This window comes from Acomys russatus, chromosome 7, assembly GCF_903995435.1.
Source record: "Acomys russatus chromosome 7, mAcoRus1.1, whole genome shotgun sequence".
Classification (NCBI taxonomy): Eukaryota; Metazoa; Chordata; class Mammalia; order Rodentia; family Muridae; genus Acomys; species Acomys russatus.
This window is the reverse complement of record NC_067143.1, coordinates 2277177-2295823: the sequence shown is the minus strand read 5'-3', so window position 1 is coordinate 2295823 and position 18647 is coordinate 2277177. Positions and strand designations below refer to the sequence as shown.

Genomic DNA, 18647 nt, shown 5'->3' with positions numbered 1-18647 from the left:
GGGTCTGCGGATTGCAGCATGGTTATCCTGTACTTTGTGGCGTCTGTCCACTTATAAGTGAACACACACCATACATGTCTTTCCGGGTCAGAGTTTCCCCACTCAGGATGATACTTTCTAGTTCCATCCATTTGCCTGAAAATGTCATGATGTCTCTGTTTTTAATGGCCGAGTAATAATCCATTGTGTTAATGTATCACAATTTCTTTATCCGTTCTTCAGTTGAGGGGCTTCTGTGTAGTTTCCAGTTTCTGTCTATTATGAATATAGCTACTATGAACATTGCTGAACAAGTGTCCTTGTGGCATCATGGAACATCTTTTGTGTATATGCCCAGGAGTGATATAGCTGGATCTTGAAGTAGAACTATTCACAATTTTCTGAGAAACCACCACATTGATTTCCAAAGTGGTTGAACAAGATTACACTACCACCAACAATAAAGGAATGTTCCCTTTGCTCCACATCCCTGCTAGCATGTGCTGTCACTTGAGTTTTTGATCTGATATATCCTAATGGGTGTAAGATGGAATCTCAGAGTTGTTTGCATTTCCCTGATGACTAAGGACATTGAACAATTCTTTTACATGTTTCTTGGCCATTAGATTCCTCTGTTGAGAATTCTCTGTTTAGCTCTGTACCCCCATTTTTAAATAGGTTATTTGAGTTGTTGGTGTTTAATTTCTTGAGTTCTTTATATAATTTTGATATTGGTACTCTGTAATATTGGTGAAGACCTTTTCTCATTCTGCTGTTTTGTCCTATTGAAAGTGTACTTTGCCTTACAGAACTTTGTCAGTTTCATAAGATCACATTTATTAATTGTGATCTTAGTAACTATGATTGGTGTTCTATTCAGGAAGTTGTCTCCTGTACCAATGTGTTCAAGGCTATTCCCCACTTCCTTTTCTATAATATTTAGTGTATCTGGATTTATGTTGAGGTCTTTGGTCCACTGAGACTTGAGTTTTGTGCAGGCTGATAAATATGGATCTATTTGCATTCTTCTGAATGCAGATATCCAGCTAGACCAGCACCATTGTATGATTTTGGCTTCTTTGTCAAAAATCAAGTCTTCATAGGTGTGTGGATTTATTTCTCTGTCTTCCATTTTACTACACTGACCAACCTGTTTTTATGTCGATAGGATGTTATTTTCTTATTTCTCTGTAGTAGAGCTTGAAATCAGGGATGGTGATACCTCCCAAAGTTGTTTTATTGTACAAGATTGTTTTAGCTATGCTGAGTTTTTTTATTTTTCCAGATGAAGTTGAGAATTGCTCTTTCAAGTCAGTAAAGAACTGTGTTGGATGGGAAATGCATTGAATTTTTATGAGAGTTGCATTGAATCTGTAGATTACTTTTTCATAGAGAGCCATGTTTACTTTTAATCTTATCAATGAGCAGGGAAGATAATTCCATCTTCTATAGCTTCAGATTCTTTCTTCAAATACTTAACATTCTTGTCAAAAAAAAAGTCTTTCACTTGCTTGGTTAGAGTTACACCAAAATATTTTACATTATTTGTGGCTATTGTGAAAGACATTGTTCCCGTAATTTCTATCATTGTTGCTGAAGTGTTTTTCTTACATGCAGAATGACACATCCTGTTTTTGCATCCATTCTGTTAGCCTTGTATTGAGTGCACTGATAATGAGAGATTTTAATGACCAATTGTTGTTAATTCCTGGTTTTTTTATGTTGGTGATGTTATTGTGTGTGCAGAGGTGTGTGTGTGTGTGTGTGTGTGTGTGTGTGTGTGTGCGCGCGCGCGCGCGCGTGTGTGTTTCTTTTCTTTTGGTTTTGCTGAAGTAGAGTTACTAATTTCCTGTGTTTTTTTGAGTGTAGTTAATTAACCTCAATGCATTGAAGTTTTTCTTCTAGTATCCTCTGTAAGGCTAGATTTGTGGAAAGGCTTATATTTGATTTTTTTTTTATGGGATATCTTGTTTTCTCCATTTAGTGTGGTGAAAGGTTTGTTGGCCATAGTACTCTGGGATGACATCTGTGGTCTCTTAGAGTCTGCAAGACATCTGCCGAGGCCCTTCTGACTTTTAAAGTCTCTGTTGAAAAGTAGAGTGTAGTGCTGATAGATTTGCCTTTATATGTTGTTACCCATCCTTTTTTTCTTGATAAAAAACATTCTTCCTTTGTTCTGTACATTTTCTTATTATGCGGCAGGATAATTTTTCTTTTCTGGTCCATTCTATTTTGTATTCTGTAGGCTTCTTTTTTGTTTATAGCCATCTCTTTAGGTTGGGTAAATCTGCTTCTATAATTTTTGTTGAAGATATTAGTTAGACCTTTGAGCTGGGAGTATTATTATTATCATCATCTGCTTTGTCCTCATCCTCATCTTCATCTTCCTAGTCCTATTTCTCTTATATTTGGTCTTTTTGTAGTGTCCTAGATTTCTTGGATGTTTTATGTCAGGAGCTTTTTAAATTTAACATTTTCTTTGACTGCTGTGTTGATTTCTTCAATTTTATGTTTTATGCCTGAGATTCTTTCTACAATCTTATATGTTCTGTTGGTGATAGCTGCTTCTGTAGTTCCTGTTTTCTTCCCTAAGTTTTCCATCTCTAGGATTCACTCATTTCGTATTTTCTTTATTGCTTCTATGTACATTTTCAGGTCTTAAGCAGGTTTATTAAATTTCTTCACCTGTTTGTTTGTATTTTCCTGTGTTTCTTTAAGGGATTTATTCATTTCCTCCTTGAAGGTCTCTACTGCCCTCATAAAATTGGAATCGAGGTCCTCTTCTTAAGCTTCAGCTGTATTAGGATAGCCAGGGCTTGCTGGAGTAAGATGGATGGGCTCTGGTGGTGCCATATTGTCCAGGCTTTTATTGATTGTGTTCTTAGGCTGGCTTTTAGCCATCTGGTTGTCCCTGGTGTTGGCTGGCTTTTGCCGATGCCAACCAGACTCATTGGAGATGCAGCAGAACCTTCTGCCTGATAAGGCATCTCAGCATGCTGCTCACCTCCTGCTAGCCATACCCAAGTGGACCTGAATGCTCATGGGTCCCAAAGGTCTTCTCAGCACTCAACAAGGCAGGCAGGGCTGTGGACATGAAGATGGAGCTCCAAGGACACAGCATAGCTCACTGCTGATTGCTGTGACACAGTGGGAAATGTCAGGCAGGTGATTGGCATGGAGTGGTCTAATTTGGTTGTTTTGGGGGCCACAGCAGGCCTCCTAAGGAGGCAGGCACAACTGTGAGCCAAATGATGGTTCTCAGGGGACAACATACAGCTCCTCTCTGCTTACTGTGCCCAAGGTGGACCATTTCATGCTTTTAAGTGATATATAATCTTAGAAGGAATTTTGTTTTCTGAACAGTACTTTTCATTCATGAGTACAATGCTGTGAACCTGGAATTAACCTTAACTCTTTATCATCTCTGGCACAAAAAAAAAAAAAAAAAAAAAAACAAATAAACAAAACAAAAGAAATTTAAACATACAGACACACATTTAAATATAATCAGCTACTGAGCTCCTTTCTAATGCTAATTACTAATTCCTCAGTTATATGTTTCATCTTCCTTGAAGGCTGTCACTGTTTTGTGAGAATCCATATAATTATACTGAACAAAACGGGTAGACTACTGGGACTTTTTTTTTTTTTAATTGCTACTTGACTTATTTTGAGAGAGAACATAGGCAGGTAGTCATTTATCAAATATTTTATTTTAAAACCAGCCCTAATAATATGAATTGTACTTCTTTTCTAGAGAACTATTGCATATGTGATACTGCCCATCAGCATGTGAATACTGAAAAGCAGTCTTGTCAGTATAATGAACTTGTCAAAATGATTCATGAACACTCCAAAGGTGAACTTTATAAAACTACTATAACTGCAGAAAACTGTAATAACTACAGAAGTGCTAATCAGAAGGGTGCTGCTTTTGAGTCATCAAACATTGATAGACTTAAAAGTTTGCACACTAGAGAAGACCCTTGCAAAACTAAAGACTCTGAGAAATGTTTAAGTTTGTCTTCCAGTATTAGTCAAGAGCAGAGACACTACACTGAAAAAAAAGAGCACAGGCACGGTATATATGATGACATTTTTGCTTCAACATACAGTTCTCTGCAACAAACAATCTACATTGGAGAGAAACCACACCAGTGTGGAAAATGTGGAAAAGGCTTCAGTAGTTCCTCAAACCTCATTGTACATCAGAGAATTCATACTGGAAAGAAACCCTACAAGTGCAACATTTGTGACAAATCCTTTAACCAGTGCACACATCTTAAAATACATCAAAGACTTCATACTGGGGAGAAACCTTACAAATGCAAAGAATGTGCAAAGTCATTTCATCAGTCGTCAGCCCTTAAAGACCATGAGAAATTACATACTGGAGAGAAGCCTTACAAATGTAAGGAATGTGACAAATCTTTTACTGTGAAGTCCACTCTTACAAAACATCAGCGAATTCATACTGGGAAGAAACCCTACAAGTGCAATGTTTGTGACAAATCCTTTAACCAAGGGGTAAATCTTAAAATACATCAACGACTTCATACTGGAGAGAAACCTTACAAATGCAAAGAATGTGGAAAGTCATTTCATCAGTTGTCTGCACTTAAGAGCCATCAGAATTTGCATAATGGAGACAAGCCCTACAAATGCAAGGAGTGTGACAAATCCTTTACTGTGAAGTCAATTCTTACAAAACACCAGAGAGTTCATACTGGAAAGAAACCCTACAAATGCAATGTTTGTGACAAATCCTTTACCCAGTTCACAAATCTTAAAACACATCAAAGACTTCATACTGGAGAGAAACCATACAGATGCACAGAATGTGGAAAGTCATATGCTCAGTCATCAGCCCTTAAACTCCATCAGAAAATGCATAATGACAAAAGACATTCTGGAGAGAAGCCTTACAAATGCAATGATTGTGACAGATCTTTTGCCCACTATTTATCATTTAGAAGGCATCAGAAAATTCATACTCTAGATAAATTATATAAATGTAAAGAATGTGGTAAGTCCTATATTGAATTATCACACCTTAAAACACATTACAGAGTCCACTCTGGTGAGAAGCCTTACAAGTGTGAGGTTTGTGACAAATTGTTCACTACAACCTCAACTCTTAGAACACATCAAAAAATTCACACTGGAGAGAAACCTTACAAATGTACAGAATGTGACAAATCCTTTACCCAGGCCTCATATCTTAGAAGACATCAGAGAGTTCACACTGGAGAGAAACCTTACGTATGTAAGGAATGTGACAAATCTTTTTCTACGTGTTCAACTCTTAGACAACATCTGAAAATTCATACTGGAGAGAAAACTTACAAATGCAAAGACTGTGACATATCCTTTACTAAGTATTCAAAGCTTAGAAAACATCAGAGAGTTCATTCTGAAGTGAGATATCACTTCTGTAAGGAATGTGGAAAATCTTTTACTAGTAGCTCTTACCTTAAAACACATCAGAAAATTCATACTGGAGAGAAAAGCTACAATAGCAAAGACTGTGACAAATCTTTTATCCAGGTTTCAAATCTTAGAACACATTACTGAGTTCATACCAAAGAGAGATCTTGCATATGTAAGGAATGTGGTGAATCTTTTACTAAATGCTCAACTCTTCAATCACATCAGAAAATTCATACTGGAAAGAAAAATACTGTTATAAGTATTGTGACATAGCATTTATCTGGTATTCTCTGCTCACAATCATAACATAAAAAAGTAAGGATAGATATTTTTTAAATCTATTAAAGAAGGTTTAAATCTTATATATCACAGTTTATATTAAAATAAAATTCTGTGACTTTAAATGTGTAAAATGTGCTTTTTAAAAAATATATGTAAGTATTTTATTGCATATATGTCTGTACACTACATGTATGCCTACTGGCTGTGAAGGCCATGAGGATATCAGAGTCCCAGAAACTGGAGTTACAGGCAGTTGTGAATTGCTATGTGTGTTGGAAATTGAACCCCTGTTCTCTGGAAGTGAAGAGCCAGTGCTCCTCACCACTAAGTCATCTCTCCAGCCCCTGGGAAAAGCCATAATAACAATATCATGTTCAATATGCAAAACGACAATAATGCCAGACATGGTGGTGTTCACCTTTAATTCCAGCACCAGGACAAAGAGGCAGGAGGATCTCTGTGAGCTCACAGCCAGCTTGGTCTACATAGTGAATCGCAGGACAGGCAGGACTACATAAACCCTGCCACCACCACCCCAAAATAATAAAATCATAGTGAGGACAAAATATGAAAACATAAACTGTCTGGGGAAACCTTTAGTTTTGCCTCTAATATTGCTGTACATCACAAAACTCATGATTCTGAGAAATATTGAATAAAAAAATAATGATAAAAAGGAAATGAAATGGCATGATTCCTCCTTGGTATGGTAGAGGAGAAAGTTTACTATAGATATGTGGGAGAGCATAGCCGGGAACAGACACATCTATAAGAGTACTGAGTGGTCATAACCCTCAGTAATATGGGGAGAGGGTAATTCTAGACAGCATGCAGGGGAACAAAGGACAAAAAGGTACAAAAGAGGCAGAAGTAAACCAAAGCAAAGTACCTCTAGGGAAAGGGCAGACCAACCACTGTACTGGAGAGTTCAGGGTAGAGGGCAGAGTCTGCCAAAAATACCCTGTAACAGGTAGGGACCAAAGAATTGCTGGGAGAAAGTAGAGGCCAGGTCCACATTGATATGTCAATTAGGCACAAATAGAGCAGCTTGTTCAGGTTGGAAACCTAACACATACAAAGGTGTACAATGTATAATTTCCATGTCTTGTTCATTTGAAATTCCTCCCCCACCAAATCCATTGAATTTGGCAAATCCTTTACTTAGTGCTGAAATTGTATACATAAGAGAAAATTTGTGAAAGAAAGCACAATGCTCCAATAAATTCTTATCTTCTGTTCACCTTCAAAATCTTTATACTAGACTCAAACCATAGATATAGTAAGAAGAAAGAGTAAAGAGTAAGGCTGTGAACGCAATGACATGTGCATACTCACATCTATTTTAGAAATGCCCACCGTCGTGGCTGGAGAAATGAGTCAGTGGATAAGACCACTGGTTGTTCTTTCGTTTGATCCTGGTTGTATTGTATCTCACAACTATCTGTAACTATTTTCATGGGATCTGATGCCTTCTGGATTCTTCAAGCACGACATGCACATAAGGCACAGACACGTGCAGACAAAGCACCTATACATGTAAAATTAATTAATTGACTTTTAAAATCCTGAAAAACTATATGAATAGTGCTACATGCCTTTAATCTCTTCTCTGACATTAGAGGCAGGCGCATCTGTGTAAGGTTAAGGACAGCCTGATCTCCAGAGCTAATACCAAGATAACCAGGTCTACACTAAGACACTCTATCACTCCTCCACAAAAAAGGAAGAAGGAAAAGGAGGGAAGGTAGTAAGGAAGGAAGGAACAAAGATATGCACATATTCATTTTTAATATCTGTAGACAAATGGGTAAATATTTACTCCACAGTCTAAAATAATATACCCACACTTAACTGCCTGTAGATTTTCACTGAGAGAAACAAGAGTCCTGGGACCCTTCCTCAGCTAAGATGAAATGATAATTGCCCCAGTCTTTTAGAATTACTTGTTCTTAGGACTTTGTGAACACCTACTTTAACTCTGTGTTACCCACAGAGTTAGAGGAGAGTTCTTTTACCAAGGTTGGGAGTAGCACAAATTGATAAACATAAACACAAATGTTTAGATGTCAGCTTAAGAAACATGATTATTAACAAAATTTAAGTAGCCTGCCCTTGAACCTGTAATTCTCATGCCATAGCTTTGAGCATTTTACACTGGCACGCATGAATTCCCCTCTGTGGAGCAGCGGCAAATCCTATCAGGAGAGTGTTTGGTGATGCACACAAGCAGTCATGTCAGTATTGCACCAGTACACACATCTTGCCTAGTAGGTAGGGCACAGGGGTTAAAACCATTGACCTCTTTTCTCTGCCAGGAGTTTGTTCTGCTATGAAAGCCAGCCAGCATGGAGAATATCCTGTTAAGTTCAAGATTTTTCTCTGTCTTACCAACAAAGGGCTTGTTGTCTTCAACAACACCATGTACAAGGGTGCAATGACACTTACTTGTTTTGTATGGGATTCCCCCAAGTCCTCCCACTCAAACAGCCGTGTATGACATCTTTTTACCACATTTATTTCAACATTCATTACCATTTTTTTTCTTGATGTTAGCCATTCCGTATAGGGTGAGGTGGATACTTACCTCCTTTTCCTATAGAAACTCTTTTCTTGGTTGTTTGTCTGGTGTGTTTGGTTTCATTTTGGGTTTGTTGAAGGCTTGCATGACCTTGCTCAACTGTACATAACTTTTTCTTACCATGCCTTGACAATCACTCAAAGTAACTCCACAACCTACTTTATACACCTGAGAAAGAAGTGGATTTTATTTCTACAGTTTTAAATAATGGGAAACTCTAACTCAAATATATGAGTGTCTATGTGCATACAACATTGAAAATGTAAACAACATCAAATGAATTATGTAAGCAAAACTACAAGTAGCAATGAAGCTGAAACAGTAATAAAAAGCCCACTCCCCCTTAAGACAACTCTAGTACCAGATTGACAGGATTCTAACAGAACTACAAAGAACTAGTATCAAAGCTACTTAAAATGCTTCTTGACAAAAAAAGAGCAAGATTTCATCACACTCAGTGTGACTTGATATTAAACCAGAAAATGATACAACCAAAAAGACATTGCAGGCTAATATGTGTCACAGACATGAGGATAAGCCATAGAGACTTTGCTTGAAAAAGTTCCAGAGACCTCCAACTGCCCAACATGATCTCTAAACATCCAGAACAGCTGTTGAGGCTTTGCTTGACAAAGTTCCAAAGAACTCCAGATGATTAACACTGACCCTAAATATTATGTATGGTCCAGGTGTAATTTTGTCTAAATTCTGCCTCTTTTTTTCTCCTAAAACTGTCTTTTTCTCTTTATTTCTCAGGCCTAAGGAAATTGATACAGGGGGAAAAAATTTCCCACAGAGAATGTTGAAATCTCCAGCACACCTGGCCAAATGCTGGAGACAGCGATAAAGTTTTTTGCTCTGACTGTGGGCACTCAAACAGAAACTGAAAGAAAGAAAGTAAAGACCTTGACATAACAGTCCCTGGCTAGATACTGTTACCTATACAGCCATTTCTTTAAAATCTGCTTTTAGAAAAATAGAAAGTGGTCTTGGAACATCATGATTTTTCAGATATTTTACAATAGAGGATCTCTTGGCAGTTAGCCAAACTGTTAGTTTGGGACTTGAAGTATATCAATATTTTTCTTTGTTTTTGTTTTTTAGTCACCATTTACTCAAGCTATGTTGCTATGACAATCTTGTAAACACAATGGCTTTAGCCCAGCGCAATTTATGATTAAATTTTCCTGAGTATTGTTTAAGAAACGATAATCAGGTTATGCTAACCATTGCTTGGAAACTAATTTATTTTTGCTGAATCTTTCATTGTAAATTATACAGAACTATTTGTATTTTCTTGTTCCACTGTTCCCTTACTTTGTTTATTCTTGAATGCCCTATTGATTGCAAATGAGGATAAATTATTATGTATCTGTAATGAAAAAGTTGAATTTCATTTTAATAAAACACTGGGGTTGGCCCAAGGAGAATGGAAAGTAAGTGACAGATATGAGAGAAGAAGCTACAGTGAGAAGGGGAACAGCAAGCAACAGATATGAGAAGATAGCCCACAGCAAGCAAGAGAGATAGAAAGGTGGGTAACAACAAATAGTCTTCAGACAGCTCGCAAGATAGACACAGACAGATGGAGAGACAGAAAATAAAGTTCTCCTGGGCCTTAAGACCTTCAGCTTATACCGCATATTCCTGAGTCGCCAAGTATTTCTTTTTTCTCCATCCCTCAACTTCTCCTCAACAACTAGGTCCTCTAGCAAGATGTCCAAGCAAAGGTTCATTACCTGCTCAATTCTCCATACATCGGATTCACCACCTCTCTTTTCTCCTCTTCGCAGTTTCTAGAGCTGGTCTATGGGAACAACTAATACGGTCGTTTCGAAACTATTATTAGCTACTTCACACACACACGCACCCACGCACGCACACACGCACGCGCACACACACACACACACACACACACACGCAGGAACGCATGCATGCATGAATGGGGTTGGAGCAGCATGCCCACTCTCACATCCTGCCTCTCTACTATCCGGGTCCACAATTGCAGCAAATCTCTGTATTGTGTTCATTTCTATTCATATTGCCTGGAGCCCACTGAGTTTAGCCATAACCATCTGTGAGGCTGGATTTGCAGCTATGTGTTGGTGCCTGGTAGACTTAGCAGAAGAGAACAACTAAAGGCTGTGATTATTCTCCTAAAATCTGTGCATAGCCAGCTGCTGAGAGGTAAAGAGAGACCTTTCCTTCCTAGACTGTTATGGTCTCGTGTGAGACCAATGCTAGTACAGCAGCTGTTGGTTACTGATTACACTAGCTGTGAGGAGTCTGGAGAAGGGCATGCCTTAGCCTTTCCCCTCTTTCCCTTATGTCCTAATTACCTGTTCTTCCTCAGTGTTCCCAGAGCTATAATGGGATGAGCTATAATGGGAGGGTGCAACTGACTTTTTAAGAACTAGACTCGTATACTTTTACTTATTTTCTGCCTCTGGGACAGCCAAGGATCTCTGCATCCACCAGAAACCTTTTTCATCCCACAGCACTTTTTGCATGAGCTACAAAAGCCTACTTACTACTGAGTTAGTGTAATGGCAACACTACCATCTAGTGGTGAGAGCACTACCCGCGGAATGAATTATTTCCTGGGCTCTTTTCAATGAGCAGTACCACTGATTTCCACCTGTTTCTTTTCAAGATCTAAGATCCGCAAATGTCTCCACCCCTTTCCCCTCCGGCACTCAGAATTGCAGTATTCGGCTTGGCTTCTTATTTTTGTGTTGGAGATAAAACCCTGGCATCTGAATTTAGCCTCTTATTGTTTGGTTAGAATATGTAGCACATAGGTTAGTAGTCAAGTGGAGGGGTTACGCTGTCTATCATTGATCTGATTGGTTCAGAACTCACTAAAGAGTCAGATATAGGGTACAGCGTCCTACTAGATCCAGTTCTAATCTAGGATGGCAGAGACCATGTGAGGAGCCTGTGCAGAGCGGTTCCAATGCAGCCCTTCCGCTGGAGGTCTCTGGAACGCAACCTGAGACCGAGAGGGAGGGACCAGTATCAGTGGGGTGCGGCCATTCACCCGGAAAGAGAGTTTCAGAGCCTATGGGGGAAGTGCGTAGAGTGGGAGGAGTTAAGAGGAGTGACGTTGAAAGGAAACTAAAACATTGTAGAAGAGAGGTCACGGAAGTTGGACTGAGGAGCCTAACCTGAAGTGGCATCGGACCGTTCCTGGAAAAAAATGCGGGTCTATATCGTGGAGAGTCTCCTGGTGCAGACTTGGGACATTGCTGGGCCTCGCAGGGACGCTTGAAATGCCCTGAGTCAAAGGTGTACGACTGGGCCTCTTGAGAGTCACTAGTCAGCGGCACAGCAGCTGGAAACACAGCCAGGCAGCACTGGAATTTCCCAGGTCAGAGGAGCTGTGGGGCTGGGAACGCAGCGGGAGGAACCAGGGTCCAATCGGTTTCTCTGCTGTTCATAAGGAAGCTTGGTCTGAAATTCTGCTATGGAGGTCTTCCTTGTCGATAAATTTTAGGTCAAGTAAACTGGAATAATCCTGATTTTTGTTTCAAGGATCCTCTAGTTGCAAAATATTCTTATTAGAATACTCTAGTAGAATATTTGAATTTATCTGTTGTATTTACAAACACGGTTCTCGTGGTGAAAGTGAAAAGGACAGAGCTCTTTAATTTACAGTCATCAACCCTAACTCCCCTGATGTACCCGGGAACTTACTTGGTGACTTGGCATTCCCTGAGAGCTTTCAGACACGAGTCATGAAAGGAGAGGCTGCAGATTTAATCAAATCTGAAATATATACTATTTTGTGTATTTTACACGTACACTTATAAATACCATTTATAAGTAAACTGTTTTTACCCATCATTACCTTCTCATCTCAAATATATGCACTCTGTGAAGTAAATACAGCAATCTGAAATATGTCTTAGCCAGACCTGGTGGCACAGGCCATGAATCCCAGGAATCCAGAAACAGAGGCAGGTAGATCTCAGTGACTAGAAGACCAGCCTAGTGGACACAGTGAGTTCCAGGACACCGCATAGCTACACCTGCAGACCCTGTCTCAAAACAAGACAAGAAACAAAGGAAATGTGCACCTCAGAATCTGAGAAGCACAGTCTGCTGTTTGAGGGTATGAGGTCACAGTATTTCCACAGTTAGAAAAGGCATTATAAGCCAGGTGGTGTTGCCACACCCCTCATTCCCAGCTCTCAGGAGGCAGAGGCAGGAGGATCTGTGAGTCTGATGCCAGCCTGCTCTACAGATCCAGTCAGAACAGCAGGACTTCTGAAGGGCCAACCTGACTCCATCTTAAGGATGGAAGGCATTTTCTTATAAGGTCAGATAAAGTTCATTTATGTTTGCTGTAAACGTTAAAACTGACTGTGCTTTAAGCACTTTCTAGAATTTGACATGCTCCCACCCAAGGTGTGTTTGACTCACAGCTTGAACATACCCTGATAAGACAAAATGTTCTCAAAAATAATTTTGAATTGTTTAGCCAAGATCCTACTTAACCAAAATTCCTCTGGAAATACACAACTCTTGAACTCTACCTCTCCCCAGCCCTCTCGTTTGAGGGGTTATGTAAGCCGCACATTCTTCTATGTTCAATACTATCTTTTCAAACCCAACTTTATGAAGAAAACCCTGTCTGACAGATAATATAGCTTTCTTAATTTGACCAATGATTAGGGTAATGGTATTTACTCTCATTCAGTGAGATTATACTACATAGAGAAACCCTGTCTTGAAAAAAACAAAAACAAAAAGAAAATGCATTATAGTATGGGACAAAAATAGAAAGCATCTTTTCAATGGCTATGATCACTTATCTATATTTTTAAAAGTGTCTGCAATAGTCTTTTTCTCCTGTGTTCATGTCTACTCAAAGACACATGGCAAAATGCTATTTATGGGTTCTTCTATTTCCTATGTTTGAGACATGAACTCACCATTGGCCTATGTACTCCAGAGCTCACTATGAATGCTAGACTGGATTGGAGCTCACAGAGTTCCACCCACCTCCTCCCAACTGCTGGGGTAAAGGTGTGCACCAACACAACTGTTCAAACTGCTGTCTTTAATTTTGTGCTCATCTGACAGCCAGTGGTGTGACTGTAGACTTCTCCCAGGAGGAAGAGCACTGCCTGCACTCCGCTGAAGGGCTTTGTGTTTGGAGACTGGATGTTTCAGAATTACAGCAGTCTGCATTCTGTGAGGGAGAATAGTTTGCCTGCTCTATCCTGACTCCTCCTCATAGTTCCTGGGAAAACAAGTCGTCATGAGTGTGACCTCTGTGTACAGGAGTCTCACATCTCACAGGGTGAAGTGAAATCCTCAGAGGAACACTGAAAATGTTCATGAATTGTTCCCTCTTCTTATAAGTCCCTTTGGGAGGTGTAAGGCTTCTATCATTTTTGGTCCATGGTAAATTCACACCCTCACTAGGGTATAATATTGTCATCCCAATCATTCAGATTCATTTTGTTCATTCAGCTTTTATTGATGGGTGATTGAATGTGGCCTTCCAGGTATGCTAAATGAAAATGAATTTTAAATATTCTCAGTACTCTGACACTGCATGGCAGCTGGGTAATCACTTGTAGAATCCTCCCTTTATCTTCTGAGCACAGAACTGTGTTAGAAATCCAGATGCTTTCTGAGGAGTCTCTTTCTCATGTGCAGGGCTCACTGACCACCCAGACCTTCTGAGCTGTGGAGCAGAACAGAGTGGTGGCCTGGAAGATGGAGAGGAAGGAGACAGGAGCAAAGGATCCAGGTATGCTGGAGGGACTGATGAAGGGATGACGAGAGGTTTAAGTGAATGGGAGAGTGGGACATGAAATCAGTTTTACCACATTCTCTTTCACTATAAATAGTTGTGGAGACCTCCACTGAGAAAAATCTCAGGATTATCCTATTGTAGGTATGAGAAGTCTTCCTACAGAAGATTCGATAGTAAAGAGACAAAGAAAATTGTGTCTGACTGTGCATGTGAAAATTGTGCTGACCTTATTGCTTTCACGTCATTGATCATGCCTTCATACCATAATTAAATGGTTTTCATTTCTATGATTTTATTGTATTCGAAAGTGATGGAGGTGGGTGCAGTGGTGCAAGCTACAATCCCAGCACTCAGAGAAGCAGAGGCAGATGCATCTATGTGAGTTCTAGTGCACCCTGGTCTACAGAGCGAATGCAAAACTGTCAAGGGTACACAGAGAAAGCCTGTCTGGAAAAAAGTCATGAAAAGTAATAATTCTAGGTGTATTTATTGATTTCAGAAATTGGAGCTTTTGGTATCCTAGCACATCATCCCTCTTTTTATAGGGGAGATAAACATGTTTTTGTTTTGATCCCAAGTGTGGAATGAGGAAGATAGCAGGATTTTTACTACTTAGATGTGAGAAAATTGGACGTTTTTCCACTTAGAAATTGAACCACTTCATGGGGGAGCTTGGTTGCTGTCAGCTGAAAAACATCCTTAAACAGACTGAGAGGATATGGATGGATGGATAGATAAATATGTAGATAGATGTAGAGAGAGAGATGATAGAGACATACACCCAAAACAGGAGGCTGGGTTTTTTCTTCGGTCTTGGTATTGTTTGGCTGATCATCACTCCTAAAGAGAACTGCTCCAGGGAAGGCCTCAAGGCTTTAGGCTCTGGCTGAGGCTCCAGGGTCCAGCAGCAACTTTGCTGGACTGGCTGATCTGCTGAAATCCTGCTGACTAAGCCAGGACAATTGTTCCTAGGAACTGATACCCAACTTTCATTCTTCTTTTCCTTAATCTCCTTTCCTTCTTATTTAGGCTAGTCAGGTCATAAGGGAGGTACATTCGTTTAATAAGTTCATAATAAAGTATAATTGTTAAGATAATTGAACGTTAGTGTTTTAGTGTTAATTTTTCTATTCTGAAAATAGTACCAGCCATTCAATGAGAATCAAATGGGATGTTAAAAGGAATTGGTTGAAGCCCTGGAGAACAGAAAATTCCTCCTTGGTTGTCTTATGTTTGAAAAGAACGGGAAGCAAATTGCCAGTTTTCATGTTTTATGTATTCTCCTGCTTTCTGCCAGTATTCTGGGTTTTCTGACATGCACCCTTCTTAATCAAGGACTTTCTATCTAGTGGAACATTTTCTCATTGCTAATACTCATTAATTTGTATCTTCATACTTTTGTCTTGATTTTTTCAGTATTTTAATTATGACCATCATCAGTCTTTACTGATGTCTATACTTATGACACTTAAATAATATCCCTTCTCCTTCAGTATTTTCTATTTTTAGATATGAAAGAAAATTTTGGCAGAAAATATATGTCTTAAACTCAATTTTAATTTTTCTTTCTTTTTTTCTTTCCTTTTTTTTTTGTTTGTTTGTTTGTTGTGTTCTGTTGTTTTGTTTGGTTGTTTCTTTGATTGATTTTCTGATACAGACTTTCTCTGTATAGACTTGAATGGCCTGGACTCCTTTGTAAACCTGGCTGGCCTCGAAGTCATAGAGATCCACCTGCCTCTGCCTACAAGGGTGCTGGGATTATAGACGTGCACCACTGTGCCCTGCTTTCTTTCTTACTTTTTTAATGCTATAGTCTGTTTATATCATTTGCTTTAGGAGTAATATCTATTTACATTAAAAGAAGTTATTGAAGGAAATACATTTGTTATTTTTTAGAACATTAAGTGTGGACACTTTCTGGGCGTAATTGGAATCTCTGTGTATTTAAAATTTCATTATCTTATGTGGAGTTTTTTAATATGTACATTTGGCCATTTCAACTGTTCTGGAGCATGGTGTGTTCAATCCTTTTGCTTATTTATTGATTATATTATCATTTGCTTCCTTTGTAATTTTTTTATAAATTTTAAGCTACTTTCCATTGTACTATAAATAATAGCTAATGAACGTATGTGCTGGATAGGCTGTTCCGCCCAATAACACGCCACAGTTCTCTTATACCTGCTCATATTAGCCTAGCCATAGCGACAACACATTCAACCATGGCCTCTCTTAACGCTGCTATTTTTTCTTTTAAAAGTTAGAAATGGAGAGGTGTGAGGGGCAAAAGCACCAGTAAGTCCTAGAGAAGCCAGTGAAGTTAAACACACAGCTTACCTCTTCAATGGAATGAAGTGTGTAGCTGTTCTTCCTGGAATGCCAGAAATGATGTCGTTTTACAGCCTGGTGATTCTTTGCTCTTCCCATATCTACCAAAATTCATGTTTTTTTTTTTTTTTTCTTATCCCAGACAATTTCCCCTAAATCTTCAGCGTTGTTTTTAGAACATAAACCTACTCTCATTAATGATGTCACTTGTGCTTTACAACAGTTTGTGTGACTTCTGTGCTATCTTCATGCTATGACAATCCAGAGACCCACGGGCATTCTGTTTACCTCAGTCAAGATCCCTAGACCCTAAATCTTGGGCTCTATCTCTGAGTCAACAGTCCCATTCTTGTGAAAGAAGCCAGCTACTTTGTTAAGAATCGCAATGTAAACATGTCTTAACTTGTACATTGGGACTGAGTTAATTGTTCTCAGAATACTTTTTTCCCACAATTGTGCTGTGCTTAAATATGGCCCAAGCAACATGATCTGAGCCAGACTCCAGAAGTCTTGCTCTAGCACTGGTTACAATAAAGTTGATCTGAGCTGAATTTCATTCTTACCTCACCCTGATTGTTTTTTTTATTGCCTGCTGTAAATCCTGCAGGAGAATCACCACAACTTTTCACTAAAAGAACATACTTTACAAAGATTGTTCTTAGTAACAACTACTATGTATCTGGGAATTGATACCAAAAAAAAAAAAAAAATGGTCCAATGTTCACGCAAAGTCTAAGGATATAAAAATTTAAATATGCTCTAAGGATCTCAAAAACAATTTAAGATATGTAGATATAAGGAACATCTCAGGTTTCTTTCCCCTTCTGTGCTGCTATTACCCTGAGATTTCAGAGGTTTGAAATTTGATGGAACACTGGTTGATTAGTCACAAGCAAGAGTTATGAATTTTCTTTAGTTGTCTTCTTGATATAATTTTAATGATGGTTTTCAGTAGGCAAAAACCTCACTGTCCAATCTATATACCTTGCTTTTTCATCCAAGGAAAAATGTTTTCATGCCTTTGTTACCTAAAACTATAGTCTTTGCTCCCAAGACCTCGCAGGACCACCCTAGTCAATCAGCAACTCCACTTATGTATGAATAATTCCTATGAATAATGAAAGATTTTGCTCTTCCATGAGTCCCCTGCTGTATCCTCGCCCCTTCCTTGTGGCACACAACAAACACTTTACTGTGAAAAAGAATGGTTTCCTGTTGTGAGCATGGCTGATTATTTCCCAGGTCTCCTCTATTTGTCTACTCAACTGAAATTTATTATGTTTCATATTCTCCTACATAATTATTCTGATTCTCCTGTATATATTTTGCTCTAATTTACTATGTATTATGCTGCTTTAGCAAAGAGAATTGTGTTAATTTGTGACTATGTTGAAATGCACTTATGTCTCCACCAATTTTAAGGAAGTATGTTTCTGGGTGCAGCAATAGTATTGGCAGTGCTCTCTCTGTCTAAGCGTTAAATATCTTTCCATGGTCTCCTGTCTTTAGGATGATTATCCAGACATCTGGTGCTTGGCCTCTCACATGATTTGAAATTGTTCTTTAATAGATTTTATTAATTTTCGCTTCCTTTGTCTCCTTTATGTAACAGAGCAGCAAGCCACCTATTCCTCCTTGCTGAAAGAAGAGAAACAGCAAGAAACGGCTCATTCTCCAGGAAATATGTTTGAGGTCAGTGGTCATGTCCATTATTTTTCTAGAAATGTTATATTTCAAGACACTGAAAGTCAAAACTGGGAATAGGCTTGCTCAAGACCCAGCTATTCCACTCCTTGGAATATACCCAGAAGATGCTCCAGCACACAACAAGAAAATTTGCTCAACCATGTTCATAGCAGCCTTATTCATAATAGCCAGAACATGGAAACAGCCTAAGTGTCCCTCAGTAGAAGAGTGGATAAAGAAACTATGGTACATATACACTATGGAATACTACTCAGCTATTAAAAACAAGGAATTGCCGAAATTTGTGGACAAATGGATTGAGCTAGAAATGATCATAATGAGTGAGTTAACCCAGAAGCAGAAAGAATCAAATGGTATATACTCACTTATGTCTGCATACCAGCCCAAGGGGCATGTCCCACAAAAGCCTTCACTTACCAGGAAACTGGGACAGAGGGGAGGACATCCTATTGAGACTCTAGATGAGAGAAGCATGGGAGAATAGCAAAGTAGAAGGATCCAGAGCGTCCTAGAAACCTACAAGTAGAACAATATGATAGGCAGATTTGGGCCCAGGGGTCCCGCTCAAACTAA

General features: G+C 39.0%; 2 protein-coding genes across 2 annotated transcripts in view; both read left to right on the top strand.

The window, feature by feature from the left end:
* LOC127191345 (zinc finger protein 54-like) overlaps nt 1-18647 on the top strand; it is a 213296-nt gene that overhangs the window by 3256 nt on the left and 191393 nt on the right. The window lies entirely within an intron of this gene.
* Nucleotides 3700-5682, top strand: LOC127191348 (zinc finger protein 54-like). The gene is given in 1 exon segment (XM_051148414.1): nt 3700-5682. A coding segment is annotated over 1 exon segment (1968 nt). The 5' UTR covers nt 3700-3714.